The sequence below is a fragment of the Puma concolor genome, chromosome E4 (genome assembly GCF_028749965.1).
Source record: "Puma concolor isolate L17-30 chromosome E4, mPumCon1.1.hap2, whole genome shotgun sequence".
NCBI classification, from domain to species: Eukaryota; Metazoa; Chordata; class Mammalia; order Carnivora; family Felidae; genus Puma; species Puma concolor.
The window spans coordinates 41514025-41536209 of record NC_141683.1 but is presented as its reverse complement, the minus strand read 5'-3'; the positions used below and the strand labels follow the sequence as shown (position 1 = coordinate 41536209).

The 22185-nt window shown below is 45.5% G+C and overlaps 1 protein-coding gene across 3 annotated transcripts in view; it reads right to left on the bottom strand.

The window, feature by feature from the left end:
- Positions 1–22185, bottom strand: part of KCNK2 (potassium two pore domain channel subfamily K member 2) — a 197287-nt gene that overhangs the window by 115678 nt on the left and 59424 nt on the right. The window contains exons 1-2 of one of the 3 annotated variants that reach the window (XM_086694817.1): positions 10201–10448; positions 6730–7040 (exon numbers count right to left, since the gene is read on the bottom strand). In XM_086694817.1, the coding sequence (XP_086550943.1) occupies positions 6730–7040; position 10201 (312 nt within the window). In that variant the 5' untranslated portion in view covers positions 10202–10448. The other 2 variants (XM_025921068.2, XM_086694816.1) reach the window with 2 other exon arrangements.

Sequence of the window (22185 nt, the reverse complement as noted above, 5' to 3'; positions counted from 1 at the left end):
TTTCTTTAAAGGGTTCCCTAAAGACAAGGAAAAATAAAACCCCAAGGGGTTTGGGGGCACAGGGTGACACAGTTTCCTCAAATGAGAGCTGTGTTCCTGAAATGTTAGGTTGTAAATCAATAATGGACCTGAATTTTGGATTTTATTCCTTAGAGGACTCTCTACCTGTTGAAGTGCTCCTAGGGTCATACCAGGAGCTCTGCTTGGCTCAAACTGTACTCATTCCCCAGGTGATTTCATCCAATGGCTTGACTTGAAAAGCCTTCTGTAAAATGATGACTTCCGAATATGAGCCTTCAGCCTGACCCCTCCCCTGAACTCCAAACCCACATTTCCAGCATCATTTTTCCTACACATCCCATTTCCCACTCAGCATCCACTCTTGGATCTCCTCAGAGGCACCTCAAATTTAACATGGCTGTGCTGGCCTGGAATCTGTCTAAGCTGTTTTGCTGAAGTACCTGCACAGAACTGTCCCCAGCGTGTGAGACATGCTGACCAAGAGTGTTGCTTTCCAACCTTGGCTTGAGTAGCTTCTGGGGGTTAGGACCAGCTTGTCGGCATTATTTGTTGGTAACGGCGTGACGGATGATTTGCACCTTGGTGAGACTCTTGAAAAGTTCTGCCACTGAGGCCGGCTACCCACCAAGAAAACGCTTTTGTGAACAGCAGGGATATGATCAGCCAAGACCTGGTTCCAAGGTATTCCATGCACATACTGGTGGCTCTTGACCGAAGTATGTCCTGGCCTGGCAGAGGGAGGCCTTGGCTGTGATACAACCTTGGCCTACGGTGCCCATCCTTGCTGTTGTTACATTTCATCACTTTCCTGCCTTGGAGATCTAGAAGTCCTATTATGTGGGTCCTGAGAATCTTTTCAATAACCCAACCCTGTCGAACTGACACGCTCAGTGCAATGTCCAACCCTAAACGCCTGACATCATCCCCTAACCAGCTCCTCCTGCACTTTTTCTCACGTCTGCAAATTGGGAACTGTATTCTTTTAGATCCGTAGGACAAAACTTTTGGTGTTTTCTTTGACTCCTCACCCTTGCACTGTAAGTCTTCTCCACTGGCAAAATCCATTGGCTCTCTTCAAGTGTCTCCAGGATCTGACCATATCTCATGGCCCCCTCCTACCACGTTGGTTCAATTCAAGCTCCCCCCTCATCTATCACAAGGGTTATTACAACAGCCAAATAACAGCTCCTTCTGTTTCTGTCCACGGCCTCCAGCAATCTCTTCTCAACTCAGCAGGCAGAGTGATCCTGGGGAAACAAGCCAGAGCAGGACACTCATGTGCGCCAAAAAGCCAACTCCATATAATAACTTACAAGGCCCTACAGGGCTTGGCCCTCGCTACCTGTCTGATGTCATCTCCTACCACTCCCTCCTAGCATCCTTGCTGTTCCTGTACCTGCCAGGGACACTCTCGAGTCAGGAAGGGCATCTCTACTGCTGATCCCTCTGCCGGAGTGTGATTCCCCAAACCTGGCTGGTTCCCTCACTCCCTCTACTTAGAAGTCACCATATTAGTGAAGCTTCCCCAGTGACCTTATGTAAAATGAATCACCAATACCACCCAACGTTTCCTAACCTTTTTCACTGCTTTATTTTTTCTCCTGAGACTTAATACTATCTAACACATCCTCTTCCCTCAGCAGAATGTAACCTCACCAAGGCCAAGAGCTTTCACCTGTCTTACTCTCCACTGTACTTCTGTACCTAGGACAACACACATAGCAGGAATTCAATGACGTGGTCTTGAATGAATGATTATATAATTGATATAAAACAACGTTTTTGGTTTTGTTTTTAAAGTTCACTGGCATTCTAGGAACATAACCAAGTGTCCCAATGGCACATCCACCCCAGGTGGTGAACAGGCTCAGGATGAAGTCCACCCCCCTGGTACGGTACAGTAGGCCCTGTTGTACCTTGTTAGACTTGCTGAAGCCCCTGCCCCTCAATCTAGATCATTCAGTTACTGGAGCAAATCATGCCCCTTCTGCCTAGAACATTTGCTGACCCCCTTGTCTTCCCCTAGAATCCTCTGATTCAGCACTTAACATCCAGTTTCCCTTCTACCTCTTCTCTGTGTCTTCCCAACTCTCACTAAGTGGTTAATTTCTTCCTCAGTTGTCTAGCTCCAAACTCTAAGCACTTCTACTGTAGCTGTGTTTATAGTGGTCTCCTCCACTTGTCTTTGGAGGGAGCACCTTAAGAGAAACTATGTTTTTTTCCATCATTTTACTTGCCCCATACCTAGCACGAAGGTCAACACATGCTCAAAAAACGCTACTGAATGATAGGAGTAAAAACCAAACTAAGAAAGGAATAGTGCAAAGAGAATATAATCCCCTCAGCAGGAGGGCTTCAAGAGATCTAGGCCTGAGGCTGCCATATGACCTCATGCAAATGTATCAGTTTCTTCACCCCAAAATAGGCAGAATACCCTCCCTCCCTACCTTGCAGCAGGTGTGTGGCTCACGTGAGAAAATAAGTCAAATCTCCCATGAAGTATTTTTATTATCAGTGTAGAGATCAGAGATTTACCCTGTCTTTTTAATCCCAGAATTGATTCAGCAAACACTTAAATAACTAGGTTGAGGCCAAGGTGTATCTACTGTAACCATGCCTCTACTGGTTTGCCACATTCAAGCAGGAGAAAACCAGGAAGTGCTCTCCAAAAAGAATATTAAAATCCGGGTTATATACGCTCCGTTTTTATATGGAGAGAGAGATAGGTTATATAATATACATCGCTAGGTGCGGAGAACTGTAATTCGATATCCATTACACTCTGATACATAGAATGACAGGAAGCTTTAGAGCAAACTTAACGTTTGTTAATTTTTTTAGAGGTAGTAAATACAGGACCTTAGAGCGTAAGCTCTGGAGTCCGTCCACTTAGGTTTAAATAACAGTGCACTCCACCACTTTGTACTCTTGGAAAATTAAGCTCCCTCTGCCTCAATGTGCACCTAAGTTAAATACAGATAATAAGTCACTTAGCTCATATGGCTGTTTAAGAGTTAAATGAGACAATACACAGAAAAGGTTAGCACAGTGCCTGGCACACAGTCAGTGCTCATTAAATGTTGGTTATCGTTAATGGTATTCGTGGCTTTTAAAACTTCAGAGTGTTTGCTTGTGTTTTTCCGTACTGACACTAACTTAAATGTAACGGATGTTGCAAATCAAAGTGGTCAAAGCACTTCAGCCCAGCAACGATGCTTCTGTCTTGATATCTCTGCCCCCTCTTCAATCTTGCCTTGGCGGGCTGATGTCAAGATGGCACTCAGAGGGGATGCGCATGCTGGGACTAGGTAGCAGAAGAAGCAGGTGCTCTTGTGAGCCTTAATTCTCCGTTTTCTTTCCTCTCCCTCCCCTAACCCACCCTCTCACGCAAGCACAGCCTGGTATGAAGTTACCATAGCCCAGGCGGAGGTGTAATTAATAATCTGGGGCTTGGGGCCAAATTAGTTTAACTGTACCTGACATTGGCCTTACAGTCTGACTACCCATGTCCTCCTCCTTCCTCACTCTTTTCATAAAAGAAATCCAGAATTCCTTCTCTACTAATATGAGGACTGAACTTCTAACTTCTCCAGTTGATCCCCCTCTCAGCACTGAAAAACGCCGAGAGAGCAGAGACTCCTGGGAATAACAGCAGATCAAGATCCCGAGGACCTGAACACTCATCCTAATAATGGTGTCTGGAGTAAGTCACTGGGACTGCTGTGTGTTAGCCTCCTTGTCCTTCATGCTGTGACAGCACTGTCTAACATACCTACTTGTGAGGTTTTAAGGGATGATTAAATGGGAAAATAGATGTGGGAAAGACCCATGGACACTTACGAGGATCGTATGAATGAGATGTAATTCTAATATAAGATTACTGGTGGGGCACCTGGGTGGCTCAATGGGTTAAGCATCCGACTTCGGCTCAGGTCGTGATCTTGCAATCTGTGAGTTCGAGCCCCACGTTGGGTTCTGTGCTGACAGCTCAGAGCCTTGAACCTGCTTTGAATTCTGTCTCCCTCTCTCTCTCTGCCTCTCCCCGGCTCTTGCTCTGTCTCTCTCTCTTAAAAATAAACATTAAAAATTAAAAAAAAAAAAAGAAAGATCACTGGCTTATTTGCCTTTCTCCCTATTTAAACACCGATCTCGATCTCTGAAACCATGCCATTATAAACATCTCTTTTACCAGAAGACACTTTATTCAAAGAGAATAAAATAATTTATTACATCTATGGGGTTATAAAGATGCGTGATATGGCAATAAACAACAGGCAACTTCTGAATAAGCATAAAATACTTGAGATTTTTAAGAGGCAAAAATTCTCATCAGCCGTGAATATTAATAAAGCTAAAATAGATTCCTGTGTGGGGCGGAAAGAAAAAGATTAGGTCATTGTTGAGCTCTGTCTGTATCCCTTCCAAAAACAATATAGCAAAAATGACCAGTCTCCACCTCCAGATTGTCCCCACCTGCCATGCCCTTCAAGTTATCCTCACAGGTATGAATAGATCTAGGCAATATTGAACAGTGGGACCAATTTCAAATCCATACAGGGTTTCCTTCAGCATTGTCCTGAAATTCCAGGCATTTCTTTTCCCAGCTCAAGACCAATCACGCCACTTCAGATGATAAGAACGCAACTATCTGAATCAGACGCTTCAACCCCATAAAGGGACAGTGGGGGGAGGGGAGGGGTGGGGCTGCGCAACTAAGAACAGCAAACAAACCTAACGCTTTGCGATATCCTGAATGCTGCACAGGGATTCTCTCTTCACTGTTCACAGCAACCCTGTTTGATAGCTAGACTTCCCTCATTCCAGATGGATCATTTTAGGCTTAGAGAGGAAAATTACTCATTCAGGATGACACCTCTAGAAAAGTGCTCAATTGGAGTTTAAAACACATCCTATCTGATCCCAACGTTTAGGGTTTTACCCCATGCTACTTCCAAGATAATTTAGAGCTCTTCTTTTAAAATCCTAGGGAAATGGGAATTCTTTTTTTCTTTTTAATGTTTATTTCCTTTTGAGAGAGAGATGGAGAGAGAGAGAAAGTGGGGGAGGGGCAGAGAGAGAGGGAGACACAGAATCCAAAGCAGGCTCCAGGCTCTGAGCTGTCAGCACAGAGCCCAATGCAGGGCTTGAACCCATAAGCTGTAAGATCACAACCTGAGGCAAAGTTGGAGGCTTAACTAACTGAGCCACCCAGGGCCCCATCTTTAAGATTATCTGAGTACCTTTTAGAATTCTGTGGCACAAAGACAGAGTGAAGAGAAAGTGATCTCATGTAGGAGCAGGTAATGGGGTAGCTGGGACAGTGCTATTAGTTGGCAGGTCCACTGTCAATACCGAAAATATTGCCATCATCTAAAAACAGTACAGGATTCAGTATGCAAGTGTCTGAAGAGCCTTTCCAAAGTGTAAATCAAATAGGTGAGATGCAAAAGTGTCTGAATACAGTAGGAGCTAAATATGAGTTAGAGGACAGTACCTTTGATAGCTTTCAAGAGACTTGAATAGGAACTTGTATGTGCTTTCTACAAACAGACAGGGGCACGAAGGGCAGAGGTAGCATTTGGGGATCCATGGCAAAAGGGAAGTAAGAGCGAAAAGGCCTTCGAATAGGAAACTGGATTAAAACCAGTAAGAGTTTCTTCCTTCAATCTACAATTCCAACTCATTCAAATGATGTAAAACCAAATATAAGATGAGGAAAAACATGATTCAGATCATTTCGAGTCCAATTTGACTTACACCAGTTAAGCAAAGTAGGTTCTATAAGAAAATGAATATCTGTACATTTAAAATGTTTGCAACAACCAGTCAGATCTCTCCTTGAAAGAACAGTCTGGGGCTCTCTTCCTTCCCGATTCTTGGTTTGACCAATGAATTGTTTTACAATCTACAACAGAAGGAATCTACGACAACAATACAGCCATTTCCAAGGAGCCTAACTGAAACTTTTAAATCATTCTGCGATGAACTTTTAAAACAAAATATTTTTCCATAAAGACGCTGTCCCGCCATTATAGAGCACGCGTAAATTATTTTTTAAGATGCAAAAACTCTATTTTTCTGTGTAATAGTAAATTGCTTTCAGCTGGGGTTTAGAGAGGCAAGGATCAATCATTTCTCTCTGGGCACCTGAAAAGGCAGTTATCAGAGTGATACTTCGGCTGGGTTAAAGAGGTGAGCTACAGTTTGTTACCCATGAGGGACACCCGTCTCAAGAAGGTCATGCCACAAGCTCATCGTTTGTATCTTATGACGGCCCGGGGCGTGATTAAAGCACTCTTCTGCCTTGGGTTTTCCACTCCTTTGCCACAGCGATGCTTGTCAGTCGGCAATGATAATCTAACCACGAGGGCCCTCGCCAAGGCGGCCCCACGTCCCCCGGGTGTCCACTGGCAGTTCTGACAGGGCAAAGGAAGAGAAATCAGGGAGACAGTGGGACAGAAGGAGCCGCAGGAGATAAGAAGGAACAGGAGGGAGCAATTAAGGCGAAGCAGAAGACAGAGAAGAAGTAAGACAAGAGGGAAGACGTGCAGAAAGGGGACGGCTAAGCCAGAAGGAAGTCAATGCCGAAGCGAAAGTGGAACAGGGCCCCCCGCGGGTGCGCCACTGTGCTACCGGTAGCCTCCTCTTACTGCTACATTTTTCCCCCGGAGAGGAAGCAGGGTAACAACTCCTCTGTGCCGTTATTACCTGGATGAGTTCGTCCAGCTCGGTCGAATTGACACAGGAGTGCTGGGAAATGAATGTCTGCTTCTGGATCACAATGGTGGTCCTCTGTGAAATCTCATGAGGCTGCTCCAATGCTTTGAACACGGTGGCTCCGATGATCAGATAGAGGACAACCACCAGGAAAATCGTGGAGACCGTCTTCCATTTCATAACATTAATGGTCGTGTCACTCTCCACCCGGGAAGCAAGCACTGTGGGTTTCGTGGAAAACGAGAGCCTCGGTTTGGAGTTCTGAGCGGCAGATTTAGGGTCCAGCAAGTCAGGTGCCGCCACTGACAACAACAGAGAGTGAAGGTTAGGTTGGAGAAGGGTACGGGGGTAATGGCTGGGCTTCTTTAGGGGATGAGCAAAGGCGGACTCAACTCCGCTGCTCTCCTGGTGGAAGCTCTGGAACCAACCTGAGTGTTCCTACTGGATTGCTCTGGGACCATACGTAAAGGTTCAAGGACAAGGGGCGGGGTCTCAGCTCTCTGCTGCTATTGGGGTTCCAGAGCCAGAGGAAGGAAACAGGAGGTGGACCAAGAAACTTACAAAAAAAAAAAAAAAAAAGATAAGATGCCTGAGCTCTTCCTCATGAACTTTTAAATTTACATCTGTTCACCGTTGCTAGTCAGCAAAGACTGAACTCCTAAGAGTTGGTGGTACTAAACGATCTCATGAATGCTCATCAAGAAGGTTCACGGACTATTTCTGTTCTTAAGAACTTAACCCTCTGTACCACAAGCAGTTGACATCAAGAACATTCTTTGTTTTTATTTAGAAATTCGTTGTAATAAAGGGATTGTATTATAAGTGAATTTGTGATCCAAACATTGTTGCTCAAAGTAAAACATTAGTCATTTTCTGGTAAAACATGATGGGAAGCAAACCACTCAATTGCCCAATCATTTCTTTGTTGCCTACCCTCTAAAGTGATTCATGATTAAACATTCTCTACATCTTACTTTTCAATCTCTGGCATCTTGAAAAAAAACAGAGTATTGCTACCTCTCTGGCACCATCCTAGGTGCTGCTAAGACATGAGAAGTTGCTTCCATGTCAACAGTGAACATTATCCAGAACAAAGAATTTAAAACCTTATCTTACACCTTAGACCCTCTGTACAAAGCGAACTGCCCCATTAGCGTGGATTTATGTGTTCTCTTACAAATTCCCATATACTCTGAGGTGACTCTAGATCCATTTACGATTTATCTCAGCTGCTCAAAAATATCATTAGTGGATTTCTTCTTAGAAAATACAAAGATACTAGATTTTCACTTGCTAAGGAGGGAATAAGCTATCTACTACAGAATGTTTGATTGGAAAGGCAACATTGAACCAAAAGAGTTAACAGAATAGCCAAAAAACAAAACAAAACAAAACAAAACAAACCACCAAAACAAAAACCCAAGAACAAAAACCAGGGGGACCTGAAAAAAAAAAACACCGACTCAACCAGAACGATCACTTTAAGAGTCCACAATTGTCATAGATAGAAGTAAAATTGCTCTGGTGTCTATAATAAAAGCCTAATCAGAAAGAACACTTTCAGGTAAGTATATGAGAAATCACTGCAGAACTGCACCCAGAGACCCTCACAGGAACCGGAAATTACTTGAGAACGAGAAGAGAATGGAAAGTGTCAGTTTTCACAGGGCTGGGGTCCCTGCCCTCTTGACCACCACTGGTGGTGGGACTACCTGTTTGAGTTCCTAAATCTTCGGCTGCCCGTGACAAAGAAGCTTTGCAAACAAAGCTATTTGAGACACTAGCCCTAAGCAGTGTTACACAGTGATGGCAGATAAGAGAGGGCGCCTCAAACCAGCAAATCAAACCCCTGAAGGACTCTGACTTCGAAGAGATGAAATCAGAGCTCTGACAGAGTAGCTGCACCCATGGCTCCAAGGGGAGATTCCACATATATACGGCTCATTTCGGCAACTTCCTATGGTTCAACCTGCTGTATACAGGTATGAACACGTCTCCCTCCTGATGCGGTCCCCTGCTCAGAATAAGGCCACAAACTAGTAGACACCTTTAACAGAGTTAAATGTAACATTCAACACCTTTATAGTTAGAAAGGCAACTTCACTCAAAATTAGCACTATGTGTTCAATGTTCTAATCAAAAATAACTTTTTTTTAATAGACATGCTGGTAACAGCTAATATCACTGTCACCTGCCGACTAGCTACCCGGTTCCACCTCCAAGCTACTTAGTGTGTCCTGGGTGAAAAATAAAGGTCGTAATCTAAAATTAAGCCATCTTCGGAATCAAAATAACAGAAATCCACATTATCTCTCTGGAGAAAGCTTTCCAAGCCTTTCCTCTCCAATTCTCTGTGCTCTTATATTTCTGGTTTTTCACACCAAAGGTTTCGGGTCGGCAGAACTGGAGAACACCGAGACTTTACCTTGAGGCCCCCAAATCCCAATCCCAAATCCCAACACCACACTAAAACATCATAATTATATGCTTTTGGGGGAAAGAAACAGATATGTTTTTAGAAGATTGTGTGTGTGCATTAAGCTAATACATTTCCTGCTGAAGTTTAATTCTTTGAAGCTATTGCCTTATTTTTTTAATTAGCAGAAATATATATAAATGCACATTTGGCAGACGGAATGGACAGCAATTGGTGAAATACCAAAATAAAAAACAACAGCCTTTCCTCCCCAGCTGACATGGGCAAGGAACCTCTGTGTTTGCATCTCCACGCCGTCTGATGTATGATGGGGCAGGGGTGCTCCTTAGAACAAGGAATCAAAGAGTCGTCCCTTCACACACTGTCATCACCATCGCTACCTCCCTCCTCTGCCACTAGCACATCACAGTCTCCTCTTAATCCAGGTCTCCCATCCTCACACGGATATGTCTTCTACGCGCCGGGCCCGCGGCTGACGACTCAATAGCAAGAGAAATGAGCTTTTTTTTCAGCACCACCGCCTGTCCCACCTCGCAAGGGGCAACAAGTGTGACCAGGGTCACCATGCGTCCTGCCGGTCGGCTGCTCCCAAGGGCTGACCCTCCTCCTCCTTCGGAAACTCCCTTAAGGTGTCCCAAACCCATAGCCTAGGCAGATAGATGCCAAAGCCCCAGGCACCAGCGGGAGAGGGGGTGGGGGAGAGGCAGCCAGTGGAGGAGCCGGGGATCGATCTGCCTCCGAGCCGGAATTACGACCCAACACCTTGGACGGGAAACGAAGGTGGAGAACGTCCGCTTGCTGCCAGCGGGGCATTTGCAGCCCTCCCACCAGTCCCGGCTGGGGAGGGAAAGCGCCGGGCGGGGGGTGGTGGGGGTGGTGGTGGTAGGGTTACCCGGGGGTCTCACCTCCTGCTCTATAGCCGGGTCTCTCCCGCGAGGCGCTGGGAAGCATGAGGCATGCAGCATTCAAAATGTTTTTTGAAAAAGACGGACTTGAAGCTTTTACAAACACGCCATTGTACTCACTTCTTATTCAGAGTCGGGCTGCGCGCTCCGAGCTGCACGGGCAGGCATTTTCCCCGGCTTTGTTTTACAAGGTGGGGAGAGCGGGGCTGGACGCGGGAGGGGGTGGGGGGGAGCGTGAGAAGAAACGAAATCGCGGGAAGGAGGGGACACCGGCGGGCTGGGCAGAGGGCGAGGCCGAGGCCAAGTTGGGCGCGGGCGCCGCCGCCCCCGCACGCGCCTGCGGCCGGGCCCGGGTCACCCGGAGAGCGCGGGCGACCCGGGTCCCGCGCCGGCCGGCAGCCGCCGCCGCCGCCGCCGCCGCGCGCTCCGCCCGGGCTTCCGCGCTGGCCGGTCCCCGGCGAGGCGCGGCGCGGGGGCGGTCGGAGCAGCCCGTGCGGCCGTGCGCCCCTGCGTCTTTGTGCGCGAGCCTCGCTCTGCCCCTCTTCGCATGTCTTTGTGTGTCTCCCCCGGCAAAGCCCTCGGGCCCCGGGGGGCGGGGGGTGTGGCACGGGCTCGGCGCGCCGGGCGCCCTCCCGCCCGCGGCTCGGCCGCCCTCCGCCGCTCTCCCTTCCAGGCTCGCGGCTCTCGTCCCTCGCCCGCTCCTTGGAACTCCCTCCCCCTCGCCTCCTCCCCGCTCCCCACCGCCCCCCCCCATCTCCCCCGCCTGGGCTCGCCTCTCCGCACCCCCTCCTAGCCCAACCCTTGCCGCCGTCGCCCCTGCCTCCTCGCCTAGGGGCAGTGCCCTGGGGCTCGGCTCACCTGCTGCCTCTTCTCCTCGCAGCCCCTTCCACTATACTGCCCCCTCCCCACATCCCCATTCTCACTCTCCATCTTCTTCCAGAGGGGGGTGAGGGGGGTGGGATTGAGCTCTGGGGCGCGGGTCCCAGGACCCCTGCACGTGGACATCCTCCGCTCCCCTTGCTCACCGCCCCCCCCCCCCCCCGCCAGGGTTGTGCAGAGAAGTGCCCCCATTGGCGCCCTGAGACCCCTGGAGTGGGGTCGGTAATGGGCTGCTGGCTCCTTTCAGCCTACGCCTGGGGAAGTGTTGTCGAGTCACCAGCAACCCCCACCCCACCTCCATGGGGGCAGGACCTGGGCGGCGAGCTCTGATCAACAGAAGGTTCCAAACCAGAAAGGATGGGGAACGCACCGGGAGCCAAGGTGAAGAAGACACCTAGGGATGCAGAGGGAATGGAAGAAAAATGGGTGGGCTCTCAGGGCAAGACCCCTTTGCTGGGGAGAGAGGTTGCAGACGTTCTCGGTAGAGCGCGGAGAGGGAGACCCGGGACATCATTGTGAACCCCCGCGCTCCCTGACACCTCGGCACCTAGATCCCAGCCGGGTGGGTACCAGACCCCGCCCAGACTTCTAGACTGCTGCGCGGGGGCGGCTGAACGCCTGGCTGCAGGGGTGAGGGAACCGAGCCCGCAGAGGAGGGGGAGAAAGCGCGCGGAGTACAGGCTGCAGCTGAAATTGGCTAGTCCCCCCACCACACTCGTGATGCAGCGGAACTTCAGTCCGAGTGTAAACTCTTCTTTCTCACTTTCTCTGCGGGAATCCCCCGCTGACCCCCCATCCCCTCCACCGCTGTGTGTGAGAGTTTATCTTCCAGAAGGGCTGCCTGGCCACAGTGGACCATTTCACCAGCTGCAGGGAGTATTTCCTAGTGAAAGCTGTATACGTGAGAAACTAGTCAAAGCTACAGACCTAAGGAGGTCAGGCAGAGCAGAAACACTCCTGATGGTAAAAAGAACGTTGTAAATCTTTTGCAAACCCGTGGCCATCAATGCTTAAAAATGCCAGGTTATTCTTTAAATTCCAGAATAGATTCAGCACCTCGTTCTCCTGTTAAAGATGTCTTCCTTATTAGGAATTCCTTCCTGCTGGAACTGAAACATGTTTTTCTCGACTTCTGCTCTCAATGTAATCGGATGTCCTTTCTGAAATGTGAATCTGATCCTCTCACTTAAAACCTTTTCAAACTCTCTAGGTTACATATAATTTGCTTCCTGATCTGGCTTCTCTTTTTCATTCCAGACCTTTCTGAGTACAGTCATCTTCCTTCACGTGTCTTCCCCCAGTCCTCTCCCCAACTTTATAGGACTAAGACATTGTATTAGTAGGGTTCTCCAGAGAAACAGAACCAATAGGGCGTGAGGGTGTGTGTGTAAAAGATTTATTGTAAGGAACTGGCTCACACCCTCATGGGGGTGTGAAATCCCCAGGGCAGTTCTAGCAGGCTGGAAACTCGGGCACTAGTTGATGCTCCAGTCTTGAATTTCTTCTTTTCTGGGAAACCTCAGTTTTTGCTCTTAAGACCTTCAGCTGATCGTATGAGGCCTACCCCACATCATCAAGGGTAATCTTTCCTAAAAGTTAACTGATTGTGGAGTGCAACATCTACAAAATACCTTCACAGCAACACCTAGATTAAGTGTTTGACCAAATAACTGGCTGCTGTTGCCTAGCTAAGTGGACACGTAAAACAAATCTTGAGACATCATCCTTCCCATCTCCCAGTTCTCTGGAAGTGTCTCCTGAATCCTAGCTAGTCAGGTGCCTTACTCTTTGCTTCCCATGCAACTTGGGCTTCTATGTTTGTACTTGTCACGTTGTGTTGTGCTACTTCAGACTATACTAGAAGCTCAGTGAGGGCATAAACCGTATCTCTCTGTCCCCCGTAGCATCCACGATAACCAGTGACTGGTGCTAAACAGGTGTTTGATGAACATCTGAATGAAAGTGTGACTGTGGGACGTCATTCTCCTCAGGCATTTGGAGCCAGGGTGGCCAACACAGATAGGACATGACATGAATTCACCTCCAGAATCCTTTCTGCCCTATTCCAGGCTTTTTGTTCTCCAGACGTGATCCCAAACACTTTGACGCTTGCTTGTTTGTTTAAATTCTCCCCTTTTGCTTAACAACTTGGGGATTCTTTTTTGTTCCATCTGGGTCTTTTGCCAATTTAACCACCCCTTGTCAGGCACCGGTCCTCGGTCAAACTGACTAATGCTCACACAGTGGGAGATTAACTCAGAGTTTACATACTCCTGCATGGTGAGCCTCTTTCCAGGATGCATTGAATGGAGGACTCACCCCCAATCCCAAATACTGAATTGTCCTTTCCTCTCCTTTTCTCTATCGGTGCATCTGTAGCAGTTGCCTTCCATTACCCCCTCACATTATTCTCTCATTAGGCACATATATATGGGGGGGGGGGCACAAATTTACTTTACAGATACGTTAAAGTAAGACCAAAAGAAAAAACCCCAAACTGTAACATTAGCGGAAATCACTGCAAGAAGCCAGCCTCAGCCTCACAAATAACCAGTCTCCACACTGACTTGAGCTCTGCTTTCCACTTCAGCCCCTCACGGCCCCCTCAGCCAAATACTCCTACCGCTTGAAGAACCTTCTTGTGCCAAACACACACTCACTGTGTTTGAAGTGAGGGGGAAACAAGGAAGAAGAGTAGTTTGTATCATCGAAGCTGGAGAAACAGGGAAACGGGGTGGCTTGTCCTAATTTTAGGCCTGCATTTCTTACTACATACAAATCCCATCAAAAGTGTGATAGGCTAGGTGGACTTCATTTCCTTCATGCTGCAGGACTATATAAAACCCCTTAATTTTGCTTCAATGGACAGGAAAACCTGAAATATGTAATGAAAAGGTTGAGCTCCCCCAAATTCTACACTCCCTTCATTGTGGTGCTTTCAGAACTGTTGATCTGCTCCAGCTAACAGTGTGAAATCTACAGGATTTCACTTTTATGTCTATTTTGCTTTTTGACCTTGGCCTACTCATGGTCACACACACACACACACACACACACACACACACACACACACACACGGCATACCACTGTCTCTCCCATAATTCCAAACAGACCTGTAATTTTGGAGTCTAAGTGACCTCTGTGGGCATCCTAACTCTTCCATTTGCGAATCATGTGAGTTTGAGAGAGTCCCCTGATCCCTCTGAACATCAGTTCCCTCATCTATGAAAGAGAGACAATACACCAAACTCACAATGGATTGCTGTAAGAATTAAAGTGAGACCACATATAGCGCTTTATCATTGTAAGTTCTCAGAAGAACTTTAGTCTCTCCTGTGTGCTTGACCGAACCCTATGAACCAAGGGGTTCCTGGCCAAGCCAGACCACCAGCAAATTTCAACTCTATCATAACTCTTGCCACTTATTGAATCTTCTGGATAACCTCACTGCATACGTTTGAGATGAGAAAGAATGAATCATGTCCATCAGATATTGACTGAATGCCTACAGGCCACAGGAGCTCTGTGGATATAGCAAGGTTGCTGCCTTCTGTGAGCTTCCGGTCTACAGAGGGCAGGTGTTAAACAAACATAAAGTTAAAGTTCTTGTCAATGCACTAAACAGAAGGTAGAGAGAACAATGAGAGTGTCTGAGGTTGGAGGATCAGGGAAGGCCTGTCTAAAGAAGTGACATTACAGTTGGGGCCTGAAGGTGGGGGAGGGGGGAGAGTAGGGGGAGAGAGGGAGAGGCAAAATGTAAGGGAAGAACTGCCTCAGAAGAAGGAGGAACATGTAGAAAAACTACAGAAAGGCAGAAGTGTGGCAATTCGAATTGGGGGAGCTCAAAGAGAGAGGATTGGTGGTAGACAGTGAGTAAGCTGGAGAGGCAGGCAGAGACCAGGCCACATGGCACTTGGATTTTAATTAACAGGACTTTGACAAATTTTCAGCAGAGCACTAACCTCATCAAATGGCATTAAAAAAAAAAAAATCACTGTGGTTGCTACATGGAGAACAGACAGAAGGCGAACAAAAATGTAAGCAGGTAGGCAGCGAATTTAGATGTTATTGCTTTAGCCCAGGTGAGAGATTCATGGGGTAGGAGGGAGGGGAGGAGATGAGACGTGGCAGTAGATCAAGAGGGCTCTGGGATCCACTGGAGAGGGGAGTGGATGGTGAGGAAGAAGGTGGACATTTCCCAAGAGGTTCTAGTTCACTACAAACTTGGAGGAGACAACTGTATAGGCCGTACTTCAGCGAAAGGCCCGCCTGATGTGGTCCCTCCGAGGGCATTTACCTCCCTGTCTCACAGCTGCTGTGTTTCCTGTGGGACTCATCCTGATTGTGGGCACAGTGTGTGTCCAATATAGTCATGATTCCTCCACCTCTTAACTGACTCCGGCATGGGCCTGTGACCCACTCAGCCAACGAGACTTTTGCCATGGTTTCTGAGAGAAGAGACTCTCACGCTCTATGGCTGATCTTGAACCCAAAACCTTGGAGGTTATTATTCCAATAAGAGAGGAGAAGGCACCAGGGAATGGAGCTAATACAGAGCAAACAAAACCAAGATGACCAGGAGCAGGTGACAACATTTGATGGATCCTCTAGACCAAACCGCACCATAAGCCACACACATTTTCTTTTTATATAAGCCAGTTTGGGTTGAGATTTCTGAAACTAAAAATCGAGAGTCTGAATTGAAACACTGCAATGCAAGGAACTGGAGAAAGTGAGAAATAATTAGCCTATATGGAAGTCTCTAAGTTGACTCTCAATGATTCCTGCCACCTGCTCTTCATGCCCTGTGTTTCACCTTCCCCTTGACTGTGGGCTGCTAATGAATAGAATAGAGTACAAGGGATGGGATGTTCCTTTAAAGATTAGGTTATGAAAAGACCGTGCGCTCTCTCTTACTCTCTCTTGGGATCTCTCTCTCTGGTGGAAGCCAGCTCCCATGTGATAAGCCAGTCCCAAGGAGAGACCCATGTGAGCCTGGAAGTGGAACTCCTGAGGTCTTCCAACTGCCACGTACGGGGAGCTCGGAAGCAGAAGTTTCCCCAGTCAAGCCATGAGATGACTATAGTCCTAGACAGCACCTGAGTACCGCCTCTCGACAGACCCTGAGCCTGAACCCCTCAAGAAAGTTCCTCTGAGATTCTTGAGCCCCCAAAGCTGTGAGAACGTGAATGTTCCTTGTTTTCAGCGGCGAAGTTTCGGGGTCACTTCCTATGCAGCAACAGATAATAATCCAACTTCTAAGAGTGAAATCCCAAGTAAGCTTATAAAGTGTCAGTCAGGCCTGAAATATGCAAATTACTTTAAGAAGGCAATTCCTCCAAGGCAAAAGCACATTCATCTGAAGTATTCATAACCCTAAAATTAGAATATGTTAATTAGAAGGAAAGTTGGACGTCATCGAAAGGATAGCAAAAGACTCTCTAGAGCAGTGGGTCTCAAACCTGAGCCTCCATCAGAATGTCTCAGAGCGCTTATCAGACACAGATATTGACGCGAATATCAAGTTGCCACGTGATGCTGAAGCTGCTACTCCATGAGGCACACTTTGAGAGTCCTGGATGAAAAGCAGGATCGGGTTTCACTCTGCTCTGATAGCTCCCAGTCACAGAGGCCGTTTCTGCAGTGGTAAGAAATTGGGCTAGAGACAAGCCATGGTTTGGCCGACAAATCATGGCAGGCACACATCACCGTTCAGTTTCATTCTCAAAGGGGCGCGGTTCAAAAGTTCTTTCCATGTGCAGTGCCACCTACACGTTTTGTGCCATTTGTGGTACAAGAAATGTACTTGTTCGCTCATTCAATTGTTCATTTATTTATTTAGTACCATCTGTGTAACAGGAAGGCATGTTTCTAGCATTCGGGGATACAGAGTAGCGAAGAAGACGCGCCAAATCTTTGTAATCGTGGAGCTAAAATAAGGAAAGTGACACCAGTAAAACCGTGTCCATGTCTATTCAGCAAAACATCACTGAGCTGCTGGGAGGGTTTCAGATTAAAGTGCTTCACGCTGAAAAGTGAAATGAAAAATATCGCTTTTCCCTATAACTTGGCAAAATTCATCAAAATCAGGACACTCGCTTGGTGAAAAGAAACGTCACTCTCAAATATGTAACACTCAGCAATATTTTTAATGGATTTGTATATGTGCTTACTTTAAAATAAATACATGTGCACAAACATATGGAGAAAGGTAAGATTTTCTCATGCAAACAAGAGTCTCTTTTATAATGGCAATTCTTAGTTCCATATGATTTCTTTTTAGTTTTGAAAATTCATGTGAGTTGAGACACTCATCTTTTGTATACAAACGTCGATCCTTTAATCATGTAGCCACCAGCATTAATTATTAAAAATAAGCTAATATCTACATATAATTTTGCTCAACTAGGAATAAGGTACTGAATAAAGGCATTGTGAAGTAAAGAAATCCTTGTAAAATGGTCCTCTGTTACAATAGAATATATTCAGTTTACAAAGAGGAAATTCTGCTCCAGATTTCTTTCCCCTTCCAAAACCGAGTATCGTAAACTATCAGTAGGAAATGAACATTTAGCTGCTATGTATCTAGATTTTAGCACTCTTCACCTCTGGCATCACAGGTAAATCTTCCACCAACAATAAATTCATTAGGTAAGTTTTTTAAGTCTGCCAATATTGGGCAAACTAATTACATCAAATGTGATGCTTTTTATTAAAATCAGCCATAAATACAGAGAGAACTAGAGCATTTTCAATTTTTCTTGATGGCTTTCATTACCTAATGAATTGTCAGCACATCCAGTACTTTATTTAAAACTTCTATTTGTTGTGAATATTTGCCAGTCCAGCATTTTGCCTTCGCCTGAGACCACAAATTCTGACAGCAATGAAGAACAAATCCATTTTTTTGTGTGTGAAGAACAAATCAATTCGATCTCTCTTCTAAAATGAAGTCAAAGACATAAAGGTAATAAAAAAAGCAAATAGAGAATGTAATTGGAATCTCCTAAAGGTACTTTTTAATGTGTTCAATGACCAAAGATCTTAATTTCACCGTATGCAGATTTCAAGAACCTAGCTTTCCTTTATACCTTTCTGTGTCTGTGATTAGATGAGCACATACAAGGCTTGTTCATGGCCATCTACTAAGTTGATGGCAGAATTGTATCACCCAGGGTGTGTTTATTGTATAAGAAAGCTATAAAACAAACTAGAATGTGGCTTTTGGTAGAATTGAAAAAAAATGTTAAGGTATTTGTGTTGATCTCTCCAAATTCCACAAACAGATCAAGGCAGGCTTGCCACACCACCTATCCCTGGGACCTTTCACTCATGGCCTCATCTCCACATTTGTGACCCATTCTCTGCACACTGCAGCCAGATAGATCCTTTAAAAATAAAATCTGCTTAAGTTGAAGCCCTGATGAAAAGCATACACTAGCTTCCCATTGCTTTCAGGACAGAGACCAAAATGTGAAGGTCATCTCCGGGTCCTCAACACCTGTGCCCCTGTGCCCTGTCAATAACAACGGTAACAAGAACAACAGGAATCGTAACAATAGGTAACATCTATCAAGGCACACGTGCCAGCCATTCTTTTAAAACCCTTTCATCTATTATCTCATTTAATCCTCATACTAACCGTACGAGGTAACTACTATTATTACCTTCAGAGAAACTAAAATAACTTCCCCAAAGTAACATAGCCAGTAAGCCAATGCCCATTTCTATATAGGGCCCACCACCAGACACACAATTTCCTCTCTGTGGGTCAGCCACCAAGCAGATTTCCAGTTTCTGGACTATTCCACCCTCCTCCTTTCCTTTAAGACTTCACGCACATCAGATCTTGCAGCCTAGACTGTGCTCACTCTAGTAAATAACTCACTACTAGAAAATAACTTCCACTTGTCCTTCAGACCTCAGCTAAAACACGCCTTCCTCAGAAAAGGCCTCATAAGCTCCCAACAAGATCAGCCCACCCCCACATGTACACTCTCATCATTTTCCTGGTCACGACTGTTATGAAGCTACTCGTTTAAGTCATTATTTAGTAACTGCCTATATTATTGTCCTAGGGTTGCCATAGCTACGTACCAAAAACTTGGGTGGCTAAAAACATCAGAAATCTTGGTCACAGCTCAGAGGCCAGAAGTCAGAAATCTCTCTGAGGCCATGTTCTCTCTGACAGCTTGAGGGGAGCATCCTTCCTTGCTGCTTCTAGCTTCTGGAACGTGCTAACAATCCTTGGTGTTGCTTGGCTTATATATATATTCATTACTCCAGTCTTATGGGCATCTTCTTGTGTGTCTTCACATTGCTTTCCCTCTGTATCTATCTCTGTGTCCCAGTTTCCCCCTTCTTAAAGGACACCTGTCATTGGATTAGGGCCCACCCTACTGACCTCATTTTAACTTGATTACCTCTTAAAAGACCCTATTTCCCAATAAAATCACACTCTGAGGGATGGGGTTAGGAGTTTAATATGTCTTTTTGGGAGAATACAATTCAACCCATAACATCGCCTGTAAGACCAAAACAAGTTCCAAGAGGGAAAGTACCTTGTCATCTTGTTCCTCAGCACAATATCTCACACATAGTAGGCACAAAAATCAACATTTATTAAATGAAAGCTCATTTTAAGAGGTATTATTGAGAGAATTTTGCAATTAATCAGGGCTCAGAATCTCAATGCCTACAACACTAGGCAGTAAATATACATACCAACTGGGTCCAGTGAAATGGAGGAGAGACTCTAGTTGGCTCTAGTTGATTACTGCCATGAAAGAACATGGATCCAGTGTATTAGGCGTTCTAATTTTTCAAGAAAAGTCAGATATCTACATTGTTTTAGAAGACATCTTTCAATTTCAAAATGGAGGCAACTAGATCAATTTTCAAAGTCAACAGTGTGAAATTAACAATAAAACACGTCTGTAGGCTGCACACGGTCCTTAGGCCCTCTGATTTAGCCTCTGGGTTAAGGTAGCATCAGATGCCCTGGGAGGTCACATCTATAATAAAATGCGATGATTTTATTTTCCAGGCTACAGTAAGTGTTGAAACATCTTATTTCAATTGCAGTCGTACAAGGCTGGCAGGGTGGGGCAAGTGTGGAACTCCCCCTGGGCACAAACTTTAAAGGAGTGTCAAAAACAACAATCAAGGTAAATACTATTTTAATACATTTTAAAAAATGATAATAATATAAAAAATCCATGATGATCAAACTTTCACAATTTTAAATAAGGACCAGATCCAACCCCACATTTGAATCAGTTGGTGTCACTCCTCTTACCCTATTCCTAGCCTCACTGCCCTCTTTTACCAGTACCTTCCCTGCTAGATCTCATATGGGAACTCTCTTCTATTGCATATTTTCCCCTTTCCTGGAGCTCCAAGTACTGGGCTATGCTATAGACAAAGCCACCCCTCATCCACCCCAAATTCTGTGCCCCAACATGCAGTGCACTGCTAAGCTGATGAAGTAACTTATGCTTCCTGTGGGTTTTCCAGTTCATCTTCCTCCTTTGAAAGAGTGAATCTTGAGTGCTGTCATTTCTTCTCTAAGACAGTGCTACCTGCTTCTGATGGAATTGGCTTAATTATACTTTTCTCCCAGGCTTCAGCTTAATGCCTGCTTCTTTCTGTTGTGCTGCTAGATGCTTCAGATGGGGATCTGGCTCTAGCCCTGCAACAGGAAGAGTTGCTGGGGCCCAGAAGATGCAGGTTAGTCCCCATAGAATGTTCTTAGGTTGGCCCAGCTTTCAGCTTGGAAATCACATCTGAAGTGCTTGAAGGCTAGATATTACAGACAGCTCTTTTGACCTTCCCAAAGCAGCCACTCAAAATACAGACCTTATCTATCTTCACCACAAACCCTTCCATGACATAATTAATGTCCATGATTAGGTAATAAGTGAGGGCGAATGTTAATTCAGGGTTGTCACAATCTCTACAAGCTTCTCTCAGACCGGAGAGTCACAAGACATGTCAGCATCCCACTAGGACTACAACGCAGCCAGTTATGTAAATATATTTGTGACCTGCCAAAGCAGCCATTCAAAACATTTGGAACCATCATAGAAACTTCCACACCTCACGATCCCTGTATCTATACTTTGAATGAGAACAAGATATAATGAGGAAAGTTAAGCTTGGCCCCAAGTTCTTCTGAAATCTCTGCTTCTTCAGACATTAGAAGATAAAAAATGTAATCAGGTAATTAATTTAATTTGAACAGGACAGTTGCCTGATCCTATATCTGACTATTCTCTGTGGAGAAATCTCTCCCTGTTGTTTACCTGTGATAAATTTGATCACAATTGCCCATGTGTCCTGATGTACACTTATAGAAAATTTTACACTTGTGTGTTTGTCTTTATGTCTGGCTTCCCCTAATTGACTAAAAGCTCTCTGAGGGCAGGCATCTTACCTGAATTCTTTTTGATATATTAGTGGGCAATCAAGATTTTTGTTGAATTGGTGTGACCAGAAGACCACCCCTATCCCAACACACACAAAATCCCCGGGTTTTACGACCTTCAAACAAGGATTTCATGGTAACTGTGACATTTATGATCAAAAAGCATTTAACTCACATCAAGGTATCTTAGGTACATTGAAAGTCACTATATTTCTTCCATGTCTTTCATTATCTCCTGTAATTCTATTACGGCACAGATTCATATGCAAATCAGCATAGCCCAGTGGCCAAGATTAAGGAGCTGCCTAGATTCAAGTTCAGGCCCAGCCATGTATGAGCTGTGCCTTGTTTTGTTTGTTTGTTTGTTTTTTGTTTTATCTGTGAAATGGGGATGAAAAGATATCAACTTCTTCTTTCTAATGAGATCTTAATGAGCTAATCCTTGAAATGTGTTCAGAACAGTGCCTGGAATATAGTAAGAACTCAATAAACATTAGTGACTATTAATACTGTTGTTTCCACTGATGGCACTGAACCATGGAGAGAGTAAAGAATATGGACTTGAAATAAGAAGTGAAACAAAGGAAGAGGTCAATTATTTTCTGGGGCTCAGCCCAGCAAACACCTGGAGGCTGGCTTTAAAATTTTTTTTAACGTTTATTTATTATTGAGAGAGAGAGAGAGCACGGGGGAGGGGCAGAGAGAGAGGGAGACACAGAATCCGAAGCAGGCTCCAGGCTTTGAGCTGTCAGCACAGAGCCTGAGACGCAGAGCTCAGACTCACAAACTGTGAGATCATG